The 20,689-nt window shown below is 50.5% G+C and overlaps 7 protein-coding genes across 7 annotated transcripts; 5 read left to right on the top strand and 2 right to left on the bottom strand.

Moving 5' to 3' along the window:
- Positions 1 to 644: 644 nt before the first annotated feature.
- MFSD1 (Major facilitator superfamily domain-containing protein 1) lies at positions 645 to 2,523 on the top strand (the record flags this gene model as incomplete). The annotated part of the gene is made up of 5 exons (XM_037324672.1): positions 645 to 926; positions 994 to 1,082; positions 1,145 to 1,289; positions 1,350 to 1,413; positions 1,478 to 2,523. The coding sequence occupies 5 exons, from the start codon at positions 645 to 647 to the stop codon at positions 2,521 to 2,523; spliced, it is 1,626 nt and encodes a 541-aa protein (XP_037176108.1).
- Positions 2,524 to 5,334: 2,811 nt separating this feature from the next.
- CGCA056_v009424 (4-hydroxy-4-methyl-2-oxoglutarate aldolase) lies at positions 5,335 to 6,207 on the top strand (the record flags this gene model as incomplete). The annotated part of the gene is made up of 4 exons (XM_037324671.1): positions 5,335 to 5,355; positions 5,452 to 5,622; positions 5,693 to 5,809; positions 5,926 to 6,207. The coding sequence occupies 4 exons, from the start codon at positions 5,335 to 5,337 to the stop codon at positions 6,205 to 6,207; spliced, it is 591 nt and encodes a 196-aa protein (XP_037176229.1).
- A 575-nt stretch (positions 6,208 to 6,782) lies between these two features.
- Positions 6,783 to 7,933, bottom strand: comC (L-sulfolactate dehydrogenase; the record flags this gene model as incomplete). Its single annotated transcript, XM_037324670.1, has 2 exons — positions 6,783 to 7,718; positions 7,793 to 7,933. The coding sequence occupies 2 exons, from the start codon at positions 7,931 to 7,933 to the stop codon at positions 6,783 to 6,785; spliced, it is 1,077 nt and encodes a 358-aa protein (XP_037176110.1).
- A 913-nt stretch (positions 7,934 to 8,846) lies between these two features.
- On the top strand, positions 8,847 to 10,028 carry CGCA056_v009422 (uncharacterized protein; the record flags this gene model as incomplete). The annotated part of the gene is made up of 1 exon (XM_037324669.1): positions 8,847 to 10,028. The coding sequence occupies one exon, from the start codon at positions 8,847 to 8,849 to the stop codon at positions 10,026 to 10,028; it is 1,182 nt and encodes a 393-aa protein (XP_037176109.1).
- A 1,406-nt stretch (positions 10,029 to 11,434) lies between these two features.
- ddl (D-alanine--D-alanine ligase) lies at positions 11,435 to 12,517 on the top strand (the record flags this gene model as incomplete). The annotated part of the gene is made up of 2 exons (XM_037324668.1): positions 11,435 to 12,295; positions 12,359 to 12,517. 2 exons carry the CDS (start codon positions 11,435 to 11,437, stop codon positions 12,515 to 12,517), a joined length of 1,020 nt encoding a protein of 339 aa, XP_037176112.1.
- A 733-nt stretch (positions 12,518 to 13,250) lies between these two features.
- Positions 13,251 to 13,750, top strand: CGCA056_v009420 (uncharacterized protein; the record flags this gene model as incomplete). The annotated part of the gene is made up of 3 exons (XM_037324667.1): positions 13,251 to 13,269; positions 13,325 to 13,553; positions 13,600 to 13,750. The coding sequence occupies 3 exons, from the start codon at positions 13,251 to 13,253 to the stop codon at positions 13,748 to 13,750; spliced, it is 399 nt and encodes a 132-aa protein (XP_037176111.1).
- A 2,065-nt stretch (positions 13,751 to 15,815) lies between these two features.
- Positions 15,816 to 17,825, bottom strand: qutD-22 (putative quinate permease; the record flags this gene model as incomplete). The annotated part of the gene is made up of 9 exons (XM_037324666.1): positions 15,816 to 15,967; positions 16,014 to 16,158; positions 16,206 to 16,343; positions 16,398 to 16,581; positions 16,641 to 16,673; positions 16,726 to 17,044; positions 17,099 to 17,229; positions 17,293 to 17,590; positions 17,678 to 17,825. 9 exons carry the CDS (start codon positions 17,823 to 17,825, stop codon positions 15,816 to 15,818), a joined length of 1,548 nt encoding a protein of 515 aa, XP_037176942.1.
- Between the last annotated feature and the right edge of the window lie 2,864 nt (positions 17,826 to 20,689).

Raw genomic sequence — 20,689 nt, 5'->3', positions numbered from 1 at the left:
TTTGCCAATGAAATGGCCAGAGACAAGCTTCAAACGATCAAGACGATTTGAGAGATACGTTCCTGATCTACGTTACGGTGGAATCTCAAATTAGAGAGTTAAACATGCTAGATAAGTCTCGTTCCTCTATTAAGCCGTTCCCTTACCGATGCCCATAAAGGTTGCTGCATGCCACAGTCCCTTAGTACAGGGTACCGACTGCAGGCTCATCGAGGGATTAATGTCCGTACTTTTGCTGAAGAGACAAGTAAAATGAAACACTACTACTTTCCGAGTCCACCTTGACTTCTCCCCATCCTCGATGTCGGACGACTATTTCCAAAGCAGCCATTCGATAGCATGGCTTACTGCGTCCCGAGAAACTGGATGGCCCTAGTTGACACCTCCGGCCCACTGAAATCGGATTCGCATCCTGCCAACAAGAAAACACCGCCAAGGCAGAGTGCGCAGTGTTGCATCGGGGGTGTGTGGAGCACGTCGACGTCGGGCACAGGCTTGGGAGATTTATCTGATGATCAGACAAGACAAGATTGATTAAAAGCCGCCGTCGCGACGTCCTCCATATGTGATATTGTCGATCGGATTACCCTCTCTTTTCTCTCTTTGGACTTTTTGACAGCCGACGGCGATCGCGAACTGTCGACATGGCCTCCGAGAAACCCGCCGATCGTCCGGTCCCCGCAGCCGAGGACGCTGACGTCGCCACCCCGGTACGCTTCGACTCCGATGCCGACGAGAAGCGCATTGCGGACGTCAGCAGCAGCCCCTCCGAAGATCCTGTCGAGACCAGGGACTTTCCCTGGACTTGGAAGCTGACCGCCCTCATATGCGGTGTTGCGCTGTCCTGGGGCTCGTCGTTCTCTGAGAATACTCTCGGACCCCTCAAGAGCACATTGATCAAGCAGCTTGACATCAACAACTCACAGGTCAGTCGTCATGCAGTCGTGGATATTCTTCTGAACAATTTTATGTGCGACATTTAACACATTGTAGTATGGTGCCATCTCTTCGGCCACGTCACTTGTGAACACGATTCTTCCGATTCTCGGCGGATACGGGCTGGATCATTATGGCGTCGAATGGTCAGTTATTAGGCCGAAGAACCTCACAATTCGAAAAGATACTGATGCCCTGTTTTGTTCAGGGGTTCGTTGGCTTGTTCGGTCGCAATCTTCATCGGCGCTGTCGTGTCAGCGGCTGGTTCCAATAACGATTCATTCACCCTGGTTGTGACGGGCCGAGTGATTATGGGCTTCGGAAGTACTGTCATTGAGACTTGCACTTCAAAGGTGAGTTGACTCAAGGATCGGACTGCTTTGTCTGGCAAATTTCTCACAGCCGCACCAAAGATTTTGGCCCATTGGTTCCAACACAAAGGACTTGGACTTGTGTATGGTTTGGACCTGTCCATCGGTAAGTAGTCCGAATGTTTCTGTTATATTCAAAGTGAATCAACTGTTGACGGCCTCTGTTGCAGGAAAGCTCATCGTTCTCATCGCCAAGGCCACCGCGGTTCCCATGCGAGATGCGTCATCATTCTGGGGGTGGGCCCTGTGGATTCCCGCCATCGTCTGTTTCGCCAACCTCATTCAAAACATCTTCTACGTCTGGTGGGCCCGAAGCCGGCCCGAGTGGACTCAAATGCCCACCGGCCAAAAGCTCGCCATCGAGATCAGATCCCGCGAGCGCGCACAGCGCGAGCAGAACAACGAGGTTGCAGCTTTCAGGACTAGAGCAACAGCCCGTACCTTGGGTGCCCTCCCTAATTGGGGAGCTCTCCTTCGTGTTCCTCGCTTCTTCTGGTTGGTTGCTTGCACCCAAATTCTGCAAGCTGGTGTTGTTGGTGGCTTCAATGGCCTTAACGCCGACATCATCACCCAAACTCGAGGCTCCACTGCTCAGCTTGCCGGTTACACCTCCGCCGTCCAGCAGGTGATCCCTGTTGTGTGTGCACCTCTAATCGGGTCTTTCTTCGACTATGTTGGCTATCGTATGATGTTTGTTAGTCTCACGTCGGCCATCTGGATTTTGGTATACTGCCTTATCGGGTACACTCAGACTAACGCACTTGGATCGATGGTCATTGCTTCTGTGGCATCAACAATGAACGCCCTGCCCTTCTTGGCATCCATCCCACTAATCGTGCCGAACCAACTCGAGCTTGGGCTTGTATTTGGTATTTGGAAGGTTTTCAATAACAGTGGAAGTGTCATAGTTGACATGATTGCTGGCAGGCTGCAAGACATTACGCCTGGAGGAACATACGAGCGCGTCATTGCCTTCTTTGTTGCCGTGAAGGGCCTGGAGTTTTGCCTTGGGCTGTTCTATGGAATCCTTGACCGCAGATACCTGGCGGGCATTCTTAGCATCAGCAATAAGAAGCGCATGGATATCGAAAAGGAGGGAAAACTGGGAGACCTCGTCGGCAGAAGGCCTGCCAGGTCGTTCACGGCCGTGGGGATTGCCCTAATCTGCTCTCTGATCATCATAGCCTGGGTTTTGTTCATCAAGTACTCCATTTGAACGTTAGTCGATATAAAGATACTTTTTGCATTTTGACATGAGAAGTGCATTTATCAGCCAGAACATGTGCATGCACTGACTTTTGGTTTTGTGATTGGTTATGGTGCAACATCAGTCGGGATTAAGCCGATGTCAGTCTACGTTGTTAGTAACCGAGTCATGCCCAGAACACTTCTCCAGGCTTCCGTAAACGGCAGTCAGTCCTGGAAGGGCTTCCAAGTGCTTTGATATAACATGATTTTTCTTCATCCATGGTTGAATGAGCAAACCATTCCTCCTCGGCCAAAGAACATGGGTTCAATCACCGAAGCGCCTAAGGTCGTCCCTGCTGGGGCATGGGACACACACCACCACATTTTTGAGCCAGCGCGCTTGCCTTTCGCCTCTGGAAGGCACTTCACGCCCTCAGTTGCAACTCTGGAGCAGCTCAAGACTTTCGAAGATTCCATCGGCGTCTCACACGTGTGCATCGCACATGGCTTGTCATACGGTGCCGACTGCTCCTCACTACTCTACTACCTGGAGCAATTCAATGGGACGGCACGCGGTATCTGCGTCCTTGACCTCGACACAGTGACAGACGAGCGGCTGGACAAGTGTCACGGAGCCGGCATTCGAAGCGTCAGGTTGGACTTCTTCAAGGCCCAGGCGATGAACGACGTCGACAAGCAAGTCAACCTCATCAAGTCCACCGCCAACAGGCTTCTTCAATGGCACCCGACTGCCAACAGCTGGAGCATTCAAATTCAGCAGCCAAACGTCTCTTACTGGGCTAAGCTAGGACCGGTTATTCAACAGTCAAAGCTGCCTGTGGTTCTGGACCATATCGGCCGTGTCAAAGCTTCCAGCATGGCACCGATTGGGTCTGTGCCTGTCAGGGAGGAAACAGGATGGCAAGATCTACTGAACACGCTGAGAGGAGGAAACCTATGGATCAAGATCTAGGCACCCTATCGATGCTCTCGAGCTGATCCGCATTTCGAAGACCTCAAGGACATTGTGCAGGAGCTTGTCAGGACAAACTCCAAGAGACTGGTCTGGGGTAGTGACTGGTCTCATACTCAACGACACGAATACAGGCATCTGAGGAGCCAGGATGAGCAAGAGCCTTTCCTGAAGATCGACAACCCAGCGTGGATTCGGTCGTTGAGCACATGGTTGAATAGGGAGGAGTGGCAGGACCTGTGGGTTAGTAACCCTTCAACTCTGTATGATTATCCAGCCAAATCGTGAAGTGAACAGTCAAAATCTGTCGCATCGTAGCATCACAGAACTTGAACATCAATTAGAGAGAGCTTTCGCGCAACGATGACTCCATGGATTGGCAGGGTTACTTGATACATGACGACGCACGTCGTCAAAATGACATCTCGTCTCAACTCACCACTTTTAAGATGCAATTGAGTAAATTTTCATTATTCTAGATAAATGTGAGCACCTTGAGTTTGGCCCGATCAGTTCAATCACACGATCGCGTCGCGAAGGTCACTTACAAGCCGGGGTCAAGCCGAGTCGGTCCCAGTAGGTTCGTCATGTCCATCCCACGCCGTGGATGGCTTTCGGATAAGTCATATGAACAACCATCTCAGATGAGTAAAAACTGCAACACTCACATCTTCGAATTGATTCAGAGGACAGTCGAAAATATGACATCTTTCCCTCAGAATAACAGGACGTACCAGATCCTTGAGGCGGCTAGGACAGGGGGCTACGCTGTCGGCGCGTGCAACTGGTGAGAGCTGCATTCTTTGTAGGCCTTCCATAAAGCTGACTTGGAAATAGTTATAATGATGACAGTGTTATTGCCGTCATTCGAGCAGCTGAGGCGTGCAAGTCGCCTGCTATTATCCAAGTCTTCCCATGGACGATGCGATTCCTCGCTCCGTCTTTCGGAAACATCCACGGAAATTACGGTCCTGGTGGTCCGGAGAAATATTGAAGATTGCCTCTGTAAGTATTCCAGCGGCTATAACGGAGTCCTGATTCTGACTGCTATTTTGTTGCAGGCTCAACGACATTCACAATGCCATCCCCGACATTCCCCTCGTCTTGCATGGAACCCACGGTGTGTCTGACGAGCAATTCAGGACCGCCAGAAAGCATGGTATGGTCAAAATCAACCTGAACAGAACGGTCCGCGACGAGTAAACAGACTTTGTCGCAGAGAATGCGGGCAAGCTGGAGCTTGCCGTTCTGAAAATGAAGGGCGCGGAAGTTTATGCCAAGTCTATTGAGCGGGTGATGAGGGATGTGCTGTACTCAGCTGGCAAAGCATAAGGCATGCCGGTGTATAGAGATTCTAATTCACGTACATGTTACCAACACGAATGAAGCACATGTCTCTGCATTTGGAACCAAGTTCTCAGCTCGTGCTATGAGGACTTCAACCGATCGCAGATTTACAAAGCTGATGCAGCCCACTAGGTCGTGTCAATCGTTATCTACCAATGTCGAAATTCATGCCGCAATTGAGCTATCCATTGTAAATTTCTTGATTCCTCCATGCGAATAACCACGATTGCTCCAGAATTCTGTTATGACTTTCGACCTGTGGTATCGGCCCAATCCCGAAAGTGTGACTGCAGAAAGCCGGCTTTTCCCCGAAACAAAACAAACTGCCCCGCAATGCCGGCTTGGATTAGAACCCCGCGTGGGACCTATCCGACAATCGGAACAATATGACAATAGAAACGTCATTTCAGGTCGATTGAACTTTGATTAAAACCCTACTAAGAGAGCTCTCGAAGCCAAAAGTGACTGCATGCTGTCGTTCACGTTCGAATTCAATTGCAGAATTTGCTTACTTTCAAAATGACGTCAACATCCGACATCGTGAAGCGCCTCTCCAAATAGTCAAGCTGTGATGTGAGGAGACCGACTTCTGGCCAAGATTCCATACCACAAGACTCTCATTACTGAGTATACTAGATCTCGGATGGCCTCTCCAAGCTTGGCCGTGCTGACGGAGGCTTCCTAGAGGGACTCGTGCTTTACTCGCCAGAGTACCAAGCTGGGAAGACCAAGATTGTCGGACCCGTCTTTACTGTCAAGTTTGCTCCCAAGAGCGACTCATCTGCGCCGAAGGTCAAGGACAACTACGTGAGTTTAGCTTCCTGAGGCAAGTTTTACAGATTGAACGTGGTACGCTAATCACGATTCCTTCTCGCAGATCGACCAAATCCCCAAGGATTCTGTTGTCTTCATCTCACAGCCGGCTCCGCATGTGAATGCCTGTTATGGCGGTCTCATGTCGTTGAGAGCCCAGATCCTCGGGGCCAAGGGGGTCGTAATTGACGGACATCTTCGCGACCTCTAAGAGCACAGAAATCTCGGATTTCCGGTAAGAGCCATTGGACATGCGACCAATGCTTATGCATCCCTGGCTGACGAACATCATTCCAGCTGTTTGCGAGAGGCACTGGCACTACGGCCGGTGGCGCTGTATGTTTCCCATCTGAAATCAACGTCGATGTGAAGCTTCAGTCTGCCAAGCAGGATGCCACAATTAGCCCGGGAGGATACATCATTGCCGACCTTGATGGCGTCGTGTTCTTGCCCGGCGATCTGGCCGAGCAGGTCCTTGAGAGGATCCCTGAGCTTGCTGCTGCAGACGACAGGTGTGCTGAGGCTATCCGTGGTGGCATGTCTGTACAGGAGGCGTTCGCGACCTTCAGGGGTAAGTAGAGCGATGTCACGGGCTAGAGCCCGGCCGAGATCTCCGGCTTTGCCGGGGCAGTTACCGAGATCCGGCTCCGCCGGATCCACTATTCTACCGTGGCACACCGCCTAGCCCGACCACGTATCTCCGTAGCTAGGCGCCCACTCTTGTAAAGTCCTTCTCCTCTTCAGCTTAGAATAGTCAATCGACGGCACCTCTACGTTGAACAAGCCTAGGGGCCAGCCCCTTACAAGCGACAATAATTCGGCAATAAAGATCAATGTGTAAAGAAAGTATTTTAAAAATCATTAAGTGAAATGGAAGGGAGATAGACGCAGTCATCGCCGTCACCGTTGGAGGTTTGCCACAAATGCCCCCTCGATCGTCAAAATTGGCAATCGTAAACACGATGACCTTGGCTGAGAAAATTCAACAGTCCTTCAGAAGGATAAAGTAGACCTGCGAAAGAAGAATGACAATAGCGCATCTTATTCTCATACACTAGACGCGTGCTCTGTGGACTGCTTTCACGAATTTCATTCAAAGTCTACTTATGTACATAACGTCATTCCATCTTTTGGTGATTTTATCCACGCCAAGTTCAAGCCAGCGGTGTCGTAGACAGCTGAAGCCCTGGTACAACATACTTGGATGCCAAGTCCTCAAACATCTTCTTCTCAGCATCAGCAAACGGCAGGCCCTGCACCTTGCGCTCCTCAGCCAGGCGGTATTCAGGCTCGCCAGGGAAGAGGACCTCCTTGAAGCCATCGGCGGGCGTAACACCATGCACGCGCTGAACGAGAGTGTCCATCCTGGCGCGGAACTGCTCGGAGGACATGAAAATGTCAGGCTTGATGGCGATGAAGCAGTGTCCGACGTTCTGAGGGCGAGCCTCCTTGTATTGGTCACCAACCTCACCACCAAAAGCGGCACCGGACAGAACTCCGGACATGATGTCCATCAGAATGGCAATTCCCGATCCCTTGGGGCCACCAATAGGAGCCATGGAGCCGTTCAATGCCTCGTTCGCGTCCTCGGTGGGCTTTCCGTCCTTGTCATACGCCCATCCAAGGGGAATCTTCTCGCCTCTGCGGGCGGCCTTGCGGATCTTGCCCTTTGCGACAACGGATGGCGCCATGTCGAGGGTGAAGGGAACTTCGTTCTTACTGGGAGCTCCCGCGGCAAAAGGAGAGATACCGAGCAGGGTCTCCTTGCCACCAAACGGAGGCATCTGCTTGGCCGAGTTTGTGAAGACAAGAGAGATCATGCCAGAGTCAAGGGCCTGTAAGACGTAGGTGGCACCCATGCCGAAGTGGTTGGAGTGTTCCGCAGTCACAATTCCGATGCCGTAAGTCTTTGCACGACGAATCGCATCCTTCATGGCCTTGGAGGCAACGATGAAACCAAAGCCATTGTCTCCATCGGCGTGTGCAGCGACTGGTGTCTTTTCGGTGATCTGGATGTTGGCCTTGGCGTTCACAAGGCCGCTCTGAACTCTTTCAATGTACTGCTGAAGTCTCGCCAGTCCGTGGGTATCCTATCAGGATCGGAAGTTAATTGCTATGTTTCCAACCGTGTCTGTCATATGAACTGGGCCTTTTAGGCACTTACAACACCGCGAGTGTCAGCCTGTACCAGACACTCAGCCATGAGATTGGCATCATCCTCAGGAAGACCTGACTTCACCAGAAGTGTCTTGGCGAAGGTGACGGCCTCGCTGGGCTTAGCGTAGTAGCGTGCTGGGGTAGACATTCTGATCGATGATGTATCTTCACAACAGATTGAGATGCTCGTGTTGTTCAAAGCAGTTTGAACAGACTGGGTGCCAAACTTTCAAGCAAAAAGCACGATAATAACAATAGCCTTCACGGATGCTACCGGCCGTATTCATCGTCATTTTCGAGATAGACCTCACGCTTAAACCCTCATTGGTCGGGTTAACCCGATGAAATGACCCCTCCAAAGCCTGAGCACCGGCCAAAAGCCGAGGACTGCCCCGCCCCCGCATGCGGACTGCTCCTGTTCGTCAATTGACGACTCTGGTCAAGCCACACATAAGGATTCCCCGCCAAGAAAGAAGTCCAAGCAATTCTTCAACCAAAGTCTCGGGTTTCCCCCGTTTCCTCTTTGCACCAGCATTGATGCTTCACGTCGCGAAGATTTATACACAAGAGTCCCCGATAAGCCCGGTCTCTTACTTGTGTAAGAGCCCTCTCCACAGAATTAGTCGATGGACGCAGACGCTGCCGGATCATCTGGTAGGTCCGAAGAGCCCGTATCGACTCGGCAACGGCCCGGTGCGGCGTCGATGACGGGGCCGGGCCGCAAGAAAGGTACGGCATGCGCCCGCTGCCGCAGTCAAAAGATCCGTTGTGACGATGAGCGGCCATCTTGCACCAACTGTGCACGTTCGGGGCACCCAAGGGCGAATCTTGCGAATAATCCCGACGCGGTCAAGTAAGCATCCAAATCGAAAGAATTACCCGTTTCGGATAGCAGAATGGCAAACTGACTTGAACACCGCAGCCATGTCACCAAACTGGAGGCTCGATTGCGGTCTCTTGAGGACTCACTTCGTCGGGTAGCCCCCGAAGAACTTGACAGGGCCCCGGAAGTGGAATCGCGGTCGGCCATAGCGCCATCTATCACGGTCTCTACCGCCCCCATGTACGAGACAAGTCCTACTATGGAGCAAGCGCAGCAATGGCCCATGCAGCAACCCTTACCCACGCCAATCGACCAGTCAAGCCATAACGAGCAGGATATCTATGACGACCAAGAGCTCATCGTGGACACCGAGGGCCTTCCTCAATTGGACACTATCGAAGCAGACTCAGGCATTGAAGATGCTGTTCACGAGGATGAGACAATCCCAGTCGACAACCACCCAACTGTTCAGTCCTCAGCGACTGAGAACAGCACATCGCTCAGTCCATCTGCCTCCACAGAGATTGGTCCAAGCGAGCCTCTTGCCCATGAGGTTGGTATGCTGTCATTGGCCAACTCCAAGGAGTCCAAATATCTCGGCCCCTCCTCGGGCGTACCCTTTGCGCGCCTCACCTTCTCAGCCATACCTCAATCTCAAGGCTTGTCAGTGAGCCGGTCAGCCCCAGAAGGAGGGACAGTGGCGCGGAAACCTTCGCCTGCCCATCATCCCTTTCCACCTCATTGGACGTCTGAAGTCGACTTGCAGCATTTTGCACACGCATACTTCCAAACTCTCCATCCCCTATACCCGTTCCATTCAGTTCAAGTATTTCTTGTTCTCGCGTTGGGTGCTCGAATCTTGGAGTCTCGGCTCTCCGTAGAGTTCTCATCTGAGAGGTATCTCGCCACAGCTATGCAACGGATTGGCACCCTGGCTTTGCATGACAGCATAGAAGGACTACAGATCATGCTTTTGCTAGCCTTGACCAGCTTCTACTTATTATCAGTCGTCCTTGGACGTCCTTTAACCCTTCGAGACGAGGCTATTGATATAGAGTTTCCTGGCCATGTAGGTCATCCTGGAGATCATGCAGGGGACTCTGTCGGCAGCAGTGCGTTGACACCAGAGAGCGCTCGCTCTCCGCACCACTCAACAAAACGGGCAAGGGTCATGGTCAATCCGTATGCAGCTGCGCAATACTCTTTCAAATTCGACCAAATTGCGGCTGAAATCAAGCTGATGATATACCGTGTCGTCAATCTGCCAAACAGGTTCCCATGGCCTACGGACTTCGACACCTGGCAGCCGGATGTCCGCAAGCGCTGCGACGCGACGCACTACTTGAAGGGCTCAGAGCTGAGTTTCGTCGGGGCTTTCGGCGAAGTACTTCGGATGGTGTCGTACAAAATCTCGAGCTGAAGTACCATCACTGCATCATGCTTCTCTACCGTCCGTCACCCGCCATCACCAGGCCAAGTTTCGACTGCTGGAAGATTTGCTACGAAAGCGCCGTCGCCACGATAGAGATCAACTCGGAGCTACACCGGTTCTCAAAACTCTCGAACAGTTGGTTGACGGCACATACGGTCTTTGTAAGCGGTATCACTTTTCTTTACTGCTTATGGGTCGTGCCGAAGATCCAACAAGAGACGTCGCTGGTGGCATTCAAGAGCAACGCAGATGCGTGCAGCAACCTCTTAAAGTACCTCGCCAAGACATGGAGTGTGGCTGCCGATGCTGTGTTGAAGTATGAGAGGCTTGTTCATCTGACGATGGAGTCATGGAAAGCTGCCGCGAACCGACCGCCCAGTGCAGAAGTCGCGGCTGGCCAGTCTCTCGTGTCAATGGCACAGGGACAGGAGACGGAAGCCAGCGAGATCACGTCTGCACCGGTCATGGACCCAAGCCTCTATACGATGGATGCAAACATGGGCATGGGAGGAGAATTTGAGGCTGGCTCATTTTTCAATGAGCTGGGTGATATGAGCTCATGGTTCGACCTTAATTGGCTTTTGGACGCCAGTGCTGGATTTAGTTCTACAGATGATCCAGCAGGTCCAGCATTGTTTTGATAAAGCAATAAGATACTTCCGCTTGCCGTATTTACCTAGATCAACTTCGATCGAAGTGAGTCTTTACTACTTTCCGGCCGAATGCCTTTTTTCTGGCCAATGCTTCTAATGCCAAGACATTGAAGGCATCTTGAGGGCATCTTTGGGGGTCAACAAAGCCGTCTGGGCCTTCTCATCATTGACTCGTTATTTTGCCTTCACATGAGAAAGAATGAATAGATCAATGTGGATTCGGCTTTCATCTTCATTTTCAAGTCGCTCACCCAGGTTTGAAATGACGATGCTTAGAATCAGCGTGCACTCCGGAAGCACGGCACAGACCGATTCAACCGAAAAGTGGGCTCGGGTTTTGCCCGGTCACGATGACGCCACACTCGGGATAGCCCCGATGGCAGCTGCGCTCAATACCCGAAATTGCAGCTCTTCTTCCATTTGAGCTTGTGTTCAGTGTGCTGGGAGGCGTTGGCGAATAGAGTTCTTTCAGCATTGAGACCGACGATTCCCAAAATGGCGAGCATGCATCAATTTGCGCATGCAGTGAGAAGGGCGAATTCGTCGTCGCCCTTACTTTCAGCTCTGCTCCGCACTCAATGTCGAGCTGCGCCGCGTTGTTTCCAAGCATTCAGTTCCTCAGCTCGTTGTCAACAAAAGCCGCAAGTAGCAGTTCTCTATCAGGAGATTGACCCTCCAGTGATCGCTGGAAATGTCAAACCGAAGAAGCCCGGTGGTAGGTAGCCAAAATAATGAGACAAAATGAATTTTCGGATAGCTAAAGTTTGGTTTTCAGGTTACAAAGACTCCGGTGCCGATATTGCATACAACCTAAGTCTCTCAAGCGAGGTTCAAGTTCTTAGCCCGAATTCGCAACCAGACCCTCTCAAAGATGCCGATTGGTGTTTCCCCGACAACGAAGACGGTATTCTGAGCGCGATTGATCAAGGCGCGACGCATCTGTGGGCGAACACAATTCTCTTCGCCAGCCACCCGCTCCAGACCTCGGCGCGCATTGGGGAAAATGAGAAGAAAATCAAGGTTATTGGACAAGGACCTCTAATTGTCGAGAAGTACGATGACAAAGATTTCGTCAACACTCTCCTGCGGCAGCAAGGAAGCTTCACTATGCCGTGGGCCTGCATCATCCACGCCAATAAGGACACGCCTGACTATAAGTCATATCCGTATCCGGTGGTTGCAAAGCCTGCACGTGGTCGCGGCAGCCATGGCGTGAAGGTCTGCCAGGATGAGTACGAGTTGAGTTCCCACATCAAGCTCCTTAAGTCTGAGGGAACCAATGCGATCATCGTGGAAGAGTTTCTTGCAGGCGAAGAGGCCACGGTGACAGTCATGCCTCCGACATCTGACAAGGGATACTGGTCTCTGCCTGTTGTCACCCGATTCAACCATCAAGATGGCATCGCCCCCTACAACGGCACAGTTGCTGTCACTGCAAACTCTAAAGCCGTTGTTGGCTCTGAAGACCCGGCCTACGAGGAAGTTGCCAAGGAATGCGAGAAAGTCGGAGAGCTGCTTGGTACCACGGCGCCTGTCCGTACCGACGTCCGCAGGTTCAAGGCAGGCTCCAAATTCGCCCTGTTCGATGTGAATATGAAGCCTGTAAGTTCATGAGCCCGGAACTGATGTGTTTATGTCATAGACGCTTACGAAACGGGTTTGCAGAATATGACGGGACCAGGCAGACCGGGTCGAGACAAACAAGCAAGCTTGACACTACTTGCAGCAGCAGCTATTGGCTGGGACTACAAGGAATTGCTTCGCCAGATTCTGGGCACGTCGTGCACCCTCGAAGCCCTTAGAAAGCTTGCACCTCGTATCTAAGCTGAATGGGTGGGAATGGAACGATAAACTAAGTAAACTAAGTAGAACTTGAGGTGTCTTTTAGCATGACCATTCAGTCGCTTCGATGATGATACAATGTCTCCACAAACCTGCTTATGGCGAGGTGCGAAGCCGACTAAAGGCCTTCAAAGACAACCTTCGCAGGCTAAGGTGAATCATATGACGGCAATAAAACATTTCCGGCTAATATATTTCCCTATCTGAAGTCTGAAATGCAATAGCTAGAACTTTATTACAAATCCATCTAACTAGCATATAGGATACCACGCTACTACGTCTGCTACATCTACCTCATGTTTCAGCCGGTGTTCCTACGAACCAAGATATAAACCATTTCACTCTTTGATCTTAGTTATTCTTGAATCGGCTACTATCATTGGTCTACCCGAACATTGCGTGCGAGCTATCCAGTCTGGTGGCTGATCATGATAGGTGGGATTCGATTTTCTGAGAGTCTTGGCCTCCGGCCATATGCCGGTGCGGGCCGGCGTCAATGCCGGGGTATGAACGTCCCCATAATGCAGGCCCCGGTGGACCATGCCAAGGGCTCAAGTGCTGAACAGGGCCTCGTCAATATCAGAGCAAAGGACAAACTGTCTCAGCGATCTGATTTCTGCCTTTTGCTTTTCATAACTGTAGCAGGCGTTTGTTCTGAAAAAGGCTTTCCATCTTACACGTTATCGTCTATCAACATTTGTTTTAGACTGTCAAGATGACTCTCATTCATATGGGTAAGTGACCATCCTCCTTTTTGATTTGCCTATAGTTGTCTGACAATGTGGAAAGTGTTGTTCAAATTCCGACCGGAGATTACCAAGGAACACAAGGAGACGTTCGTAAGAGAGCTCAAAAAGTTGGAGAACCTATCATGCGTCAAAGACAATCGCCTTATCGTCGGAGGACCCTCGGTGACCGATCCGATTGAACGAAGCAAGGGGTTCGAGTTTGCCCTTCTCAGCTACCATGAGAACCGCGCTGCGTTGGACGAATACCAAGCAAGCAAGGAGCACCACTGGTAAGGCGATCCCTTCCTTTATACACGAGGACTAACGTCGCTATAGGGTCACGCAGACTTACATGTTTCCTTTCAAGGAGAACTTGTGCCGGTTCGATTTCGAGGTTGACGAGGCAGACGAGTACATGTGCGACTTCACCAAGCTGGCGTCAAAGCTGACTGGTGGACTTTCCACACCCGAGGAACAGTCTCTATAATGAGGAAAGATACACATAATACAGCGTTGTGTGATTCATTTTGTCACTGGTGATGGCATGCTTCTCTTTACGGTGCTTTTGGACCTAGTCGCATAATTGCGTGCACTTGATGATGGGTTGGCCATTACACGTTAGCCTTCTTCAACACAGCCTCCCCACATGTATGCTCCCTACCTCACATGGAGGATGTGGACATGTGCTAACCGATTGATTGGGTACTACAACTAAGGATGTTTCGAACAAGAACAACTCTTATCAATTCCGGTCCTTCAAAGGAAGATGTGCTTTGATCAATCAGGGGTCCAATGCTGGTTGACATAGTCTGGCCCTCCACGGCAAGCCCGGGGTGAGACCGCATATCGGAAGGATCCGAGCCCTTCGGATCCTGGTATTCGGGCCGTGATCACATCGCATAGCCGGTGCAGCGGACATAAATTGCCCTCTATTGATCAATTTGGACCGAGATTTCAGATGACCTTCTGCAAATCAGTTTTATCACTGTCCACATTCAGTCGAGATACGTGTCTTCAACTCAACCCCCTGTCTTCACACAAAAGCCACTGCGATATCGTCAACATGCGCATCGGCGTTCTCAAAGGCAATGGCATCGATCCGGAGATCATGCGTGCCTCACAGCGTGTTCTCGAAGCCACCGGCATTCCCATTGGATGGGAAGACATCTTGATTGCTGATGAGGCCATCGAAAAGCACGGGCACCCCATACCACCCGAGACGGTGGCTCAGCTCCGATCGGTCGGCGTAACGCTCAAAGCCCCGATCATTACCCACAAGCTCGTGGGGCGCATTACCTGTCTTCAGCCTGACGGAACTTCGGCGACCTATCCATCACTGAACAATGCGATCAGACGGGAGCTAGGTCTCTTCGTAAACCCGCGACCTGTTAAGGGGTATGCAGGCGTCTCTGGCCGCTACGAGGAACTCGATTGCATCATCATGAGAGAGGTCACTGAAAATCTCTACTCTGGTATCGAGCACAAGATTGGGGACGACATCGCCGCCGAGGCAATCAAGCTCACCACGCGTGCAGCAGCCACGCGGGTTGCGCGATACTCATTCCAGTATGCCCGCAAGTACGGCCGTAAGAGAGTGACTTGCCTGCACAAGGCTAATGTGCTCAACTACACGGATGGCCTGTTCCTTCGCTGCTTCCGGGAGGTCAGCAAAGACTACGAGGACATTGAAACCGAGGAGCTCATGATCGACGCTGCCTGCTAACTCATCGTCAAAGACCCGAAGAGGTTCGACGTTGTTCTTGCGGCCAACCAATACGGCGACATCTTTTCGGATTTGGCTGCGGGGCTCGTCGGTTCTTTGGGACTGGCTTCGGGCATGAATGTCAGCAATGACCTCGCTGTCTTTGAGGCGTCTCATGGTGCGGCCCCTGACATTGCTGGCAAGGGCATTGCCAATCCGCTGGCCTTGGTTTTGAGTGGCGCCCTACTTCTGGAGTCTGTGGACCGTCGGAAAGAGGCAAATGCAGTCAGAGAGGCTGTGCGCGTTGTGGTTGAGGGGCAGAAAGACCTGACTCCTGATTTGGGAGGTTCGGGAACGACTGATTCCTTGACTGATGCTGTGGTGAGAGAGGTCAAGAGAATTATGACATGCACATGAATTCTGCGTACTATGCCTATATGAACGACGCTAGATGTAATTAGAACTGTAATCCTGTCTCCAAAGCCTCTCTGTGGTTCTTATTTGTGGAAGCATTTGACGATCCAGTGTGAGTATTTGGAATAACCTTGATTACTGGTCCTTTTACGTTTGATGAGAGTATGCGATAAATGATCGCTGGAGAACTAAATCATCATGTAGATACTTAGGGATCAAAGCCTAGCTTGACTATGATTGGAAGAGTTAATGAGTGACTGTACTACAACATGAAGGTTTTGACAGAACGAGAAATAAAATCCGTAGAAAGAGGGAAAGGACCGGCCAACCAGGCAGTGGGAAACACGTCCCCAAAGTCGGTATATCGTTGCAGGTCCACAGACCACCAACCGATAGCATGCATACCGCCAAGACATGAAGTGGTCGTGTACGAGTATCAGGCGGACTTAGGGTCTGCACCTTCCATGTTCGCATGAGGGGCACCGAACAGGGCGTCCATCTCTTCAATAGGCACCCCCTTAGTCTCGCGGATACACCACCAAGCCCAAAAACCCATGCACACCATTAGGGCCCCAAAAAAGAAGTATGCTGTCGAACGTTAGACATCACTCCAACCGCTGAAAATCCCACTTACTCCCGTAACCGATATCAGAGATAATGTACGGTGTCGAGCGAGACACAACATAAGACCAAAGTCTCTCATCGGCGATAGTGAGGGCCATGCATAGGGACCGGAGATAAAGAGGATAGATCTCTGATGCATAAAGCCATGTGATCCCCTGAGATGCATTAGTGGAAGTGTCAAGAGGTGCTATAACGTACTCACCTGCCAAGATGCACAGCAGATTACACCATAAAGGTAGACGCAAACCATTGCTAGATAAACCCATCCAGACATGGTCGTTCTACCTGCTGCTACGGCTGCTTCAGGGTCGTTCTTCATGGCATAACCTCCCAGGTATAGCTATTTAAGGATTAGACAGTGGACCTCACTCAAGATATGATGGATGTTTCTCACCATAGGCACCGCACCCACAAAGGCACCCCAGATAAGCACCTTACGTCGGCCAAAGTGATCGGCAACCCAGAATGAGAAGATTACCATTCCAAGCGTTTTTGCAACGCCATAGAATCCAGTGGCGAAGAGCTTCAGATCCGTTGATTGCATTCCAAGAGTTTGGAAAATGCGAGGCGAATAGTAACTATAATGCCAATGGTTAGCTACAGGGCTTGATTCCCTGAGAAGAGAGATGTTCCATACGTGATGATGTTGACTCCTGTCATGTTCTGACACCTGGAAACGTATTTTAGCAAGATAACTTGATAGATGACCCTGCAGAACCTACATCATCAAGCAAAGGCCAATGGCTAGGCGGTTGCGAATTCCCTTCTTTGTGAGGTCCTTGAGCTTTCCCTTGAGTCCAGGGTGCTTTGCAGCTAGATGTGCTTCGAATTCGACTGCAAGTCGAATTTCACGCATTTCATGAGCCACATACGGATGGTCAATCGGGAGTTGCCGTATGTCAGCAAGAATTCGCTCAGCTTGGTCCCACATATCTTTTCCGCAAAGCCAACGAGGCGACTCGGGACAGAAAGGAAGGACCACCAGAAGGATTGCACCGGGCAATATTTGGAGTCCAAGAGGAACCATCCACTGGGTGCTTGCTGCAAATGTCTCGTCAGTCGCTTCAGCTTTGTAGTCAGGAGACAAAGACTCACTGTTGGGACTGATAGTCTTATTGACGGCATAATTGACCCAGAACCCGAGCATTTGCGCGCCCTGGGACCCAATCTCATAGAAACCTACGAGTTTTCCACGGATGGTTGGGGGCGCAACTTCGGCGATGTATCTGTCAAGGACGTCAATGAATCAAGTGTCCTGTTTCGGTGCGCTTGGGTCAAGCAAGACTTACACTGGGATGACCGGAGCCGAAGCCCCTACACCTAGACCCGCGATACATCTTCCGGCCATGACGAGGGCTACAATGCCGCGAGAGCCTGTCTGAACTGAAGCGCCGGCAAGAAATATAATCGTGGCAATAGTGATGCACCATTTGCGACCCCAACGGTCTGATATGGGGTACGAAGCCAGCGCACCAAGAAACCCACCCTGAAAACAAGAAACAATGTTGGATGTCAGGTCGTCCAGCTGACGTTGAGTTTTGCCAATGAGACCGAAGTCACGCTCGAACGAGGGGAGAATCAATGTGCCTCCCATAACGGAAACATCGTAGCCCAATTGAAGTTGTCAGTGAAATTTAAGATATCAAGATGAATCGTTTTGGTCAAAATACTAACCTAGAGCCACGGCTCCGAGGCAAACGCCCATACAGTAGAGGTAAATCTTCCAGTTGGACACTTCCTTCGGCACAGTCAAAGTCTCTGACCCATCAGTGTCATTGATATCGCTGATGAACGTTTCCGTGGTTCCAGTCTTCTCCATCATTGCGAAAAGTGTTGTGGGTGTGCGAAAGTGGCTTAACAGATGAAAATCTTAACGGGGTTAAAAAGTCAATCCAGCACAGGCTCAGCCGTGGTAATCCTCAAGGTGATCAAGTGAAAGTCTCTGTGGTCCTGAATCGCAAGTCTTATCGTTCTCATCGTGCTGGCTTTCACATCACGTTTGTCAGTTTGCTGTGAAATCTGCCGAAAGAAACGTCCACAAAATTCCTGAGCCAATACCAGTCTACATCTAGACAGGGGTAATGCTGCACCACATGCAGCTTGCAGAGGTTGTGCAACGTGCGGAGAACACCCAACTGTTTGGATGAACTCTTGATGAACGACGGACGATGATTCAACTCTGATTCTGCGCGGACTCACGCCGAACAATGTCCATGAACCGTAGAACATCGCCACGGAGGAATACTGACCGGCTCATGCCCGGTCTATCACATCACCCGTGAGGAACCAGCAAGCTCTTGGCGAGAATTTCAGTCTATCTCATGATCATTTCTGCCATGCGCCAAGAACGACCAACGCCAAGACCAGTTCCTTCAGAGCTGCAGATGCGGGGAAGTAAGAGCTTTGTTGTGAAGGTATGCTTCACAACGGAGCCTTCCGATGATGGGTATCTGCAGACCGCCAGGGATCTATTACTGAGACGTAAATCCGTGTGTAGATATCGTGCTTCTGGCAGCGCAGGATGCGCCTTTGTCGGAGCTATCCGTTTGATTGCCCACGAGGGCAACGGCTTGCGTTGTTTGACTGAAGTCTCACCCCGCATGCTTATTCGGTGGGACAGCCTTCCTCATCCTGCAATATACCGAGTGTGGAGAATCCACAAGACTACCATTTGTGGACACAGCGATAAGCATGTCCTCTTGAACTCGATATTGTACACAGTCAACAATATGTGATCACAACCTCAGCAAATTCCAAGTTCACCCGAGGCGAAGTCGATAATCGTAAGATTATCATAGAGCGGCAGAGCATAGCCACGCTGTAGGTATGATGTTGATCTTTGTGGTTTGGATCATGCTTTGACGTAAATCCTGGACTTTTCTGTTTGTCCACTATATCTTCGGAATCTGGTGAGTCTACTGCACAGTTTGCCTTGAGCTGTATTCTTGTATTTCTCATACCCATGCAATTGCTGTAAATTCCTGGACTCATGGTAGCTCAACCGCCGCTTTCATTGCCAGGATGAATTCCAAAGTGAGACTGTCATATTAGAAAGCTAATCGAGACACATACGATCCTCCATTCATTGGCTTCCAAGCTAGCCTTGAGCGATCCATTCAAAGTGTACGACCATGTACCGGTGCTCGGAAAAATCACAGTAGTTAATATCAAACGTGCCATCCAACTTCTGCAAGTTGCTTCTTTTCCGTCTGTTAGCTCTCGCCAAGCCGGAAGTTGCTTGCTGTCGGAACGGAATGGGAGGTAAGGCAGACCGCATGAGGCAGAGTGATTCCCAAACTTGCCTCCGAAATCTTGATATCACGTTCAGTCGAGGCTCGAGCACTGCCACACTTCTTGAGAATCTCGATTTTGAAGACAATGGAAACAAATGCCATACTGTCTCTTTTTGATCAATATGCCCCGCCTCAGTAATACAGTATATTACTCTTCGAGTTAAGGCCATAATATGTCAAGTTCCTCCTCACATGCACAGCCGAACTCTTGACTCATAAAAGCATCGTCTTCAACCTATATCTCTTTTAGACTTTATCAATCCGCATACCATCTCTGAACCGTCGGCCGCCTTGCCCACAATGACCAGCAACATGCTTGCTCCTCCTGCCCCTCATGGTCCGTCGAGGTCGCGGTCTGCAAGCAAGACGGACACAATGATCTCGACAACTTCCAACCCATTCTTGACGCCAACAGTGACCAGCTGTGCTTCCTCGTCTCACGAGGACTCCGAGGAGGAGGCTCTCAAGCCTGATCCTGGGACTGAGGGTGATTTCAAGGTTGATAACAACCCTTTTCACATCGCTGACAAACACTGTTCACAGATGTGGAAGATGATCATTGGACAGTCTACTAGGTATCTACCAATTGATTGTGACATTTGTTCTCTGCTTTGGTGGAGGCGCCATTCTCAACTACGACCTGAACGACCCCGATAAGAAACTCGAGTTGGAGACAATCGTCTTCAATACCTTCGTATGGATGCAAATCTTTAACGAATTCAACAATTGGCGACTTGACAATAAGCTTAACATCTTCGAAGGCGTTCACCGAAACTTGTTTTTTATTGTGATCAACTGCATTATGGTTGGGCAGCAACTGGCAATCATTTTCATCGGGTCCCGAGCGTTCCAGAACCCCCCCGGCGGTCTTGACGGTACACAATGGGCTATCTCAATTGTCGTTTCGGCGCTCTGCCTACCTTGGGCCATTCTCGTTCGTTTGTTCCCCGATGCTTGGTTCGCTGCCATTGCAGAACCTGTTGGCAGGCCATTCCTAACCTGTTACTCGTGGTTGAGCATGGGGATTTCTTCCTCGATGGGAGCATTGAGAAGGAAGCAGGAGGAAGATACTGAAGCAGGCCGTCCGCCAATGGTGGTTGTCTCAAATGACCATGGCATCAGGAACCAAGAGAAGATCTGAGCGAGAGTTATCCGGCCACAATTGTTCACCATGGGTATGTGATTTCGTATCACAATCTCATGGCTACCAAGCACGGTGTACAATTTCATGCGTTGTTTTCATTTCTGCAAAGTTGCGATTCTTGATCAATTGGATTTTGACGATGGAGAGGGGCACAAAAAGCAAGTTTTGACAAGTCGAAAACACACAACTTAAACACGCACGCACACATAGAAGAAGAAGACTTTCATTTTGACAAGTCTGGAATATTTC

Source organism: Colletotrichum aenigma, assembly GCF_013390185.1.
Source record: "Colletotrichum aenigma strain Cg56 chromosome Unknown KSG_Cg56_contig06, whole genome shotgun sequence".
In the NCBI taxonomy this organism is placed as follows: Eukaryota; Fungi; Ascomycota; class Sordariomycetes; order Glomerellales; family Glomerellaceae; genus Colletotrichum; species Colletotrichum aenigma.
The sequence above is the reverse complement of the archived record's forward strand: the minus strand, read 5'-3'. Positions and strand labels throughout refer to the sequence as shown.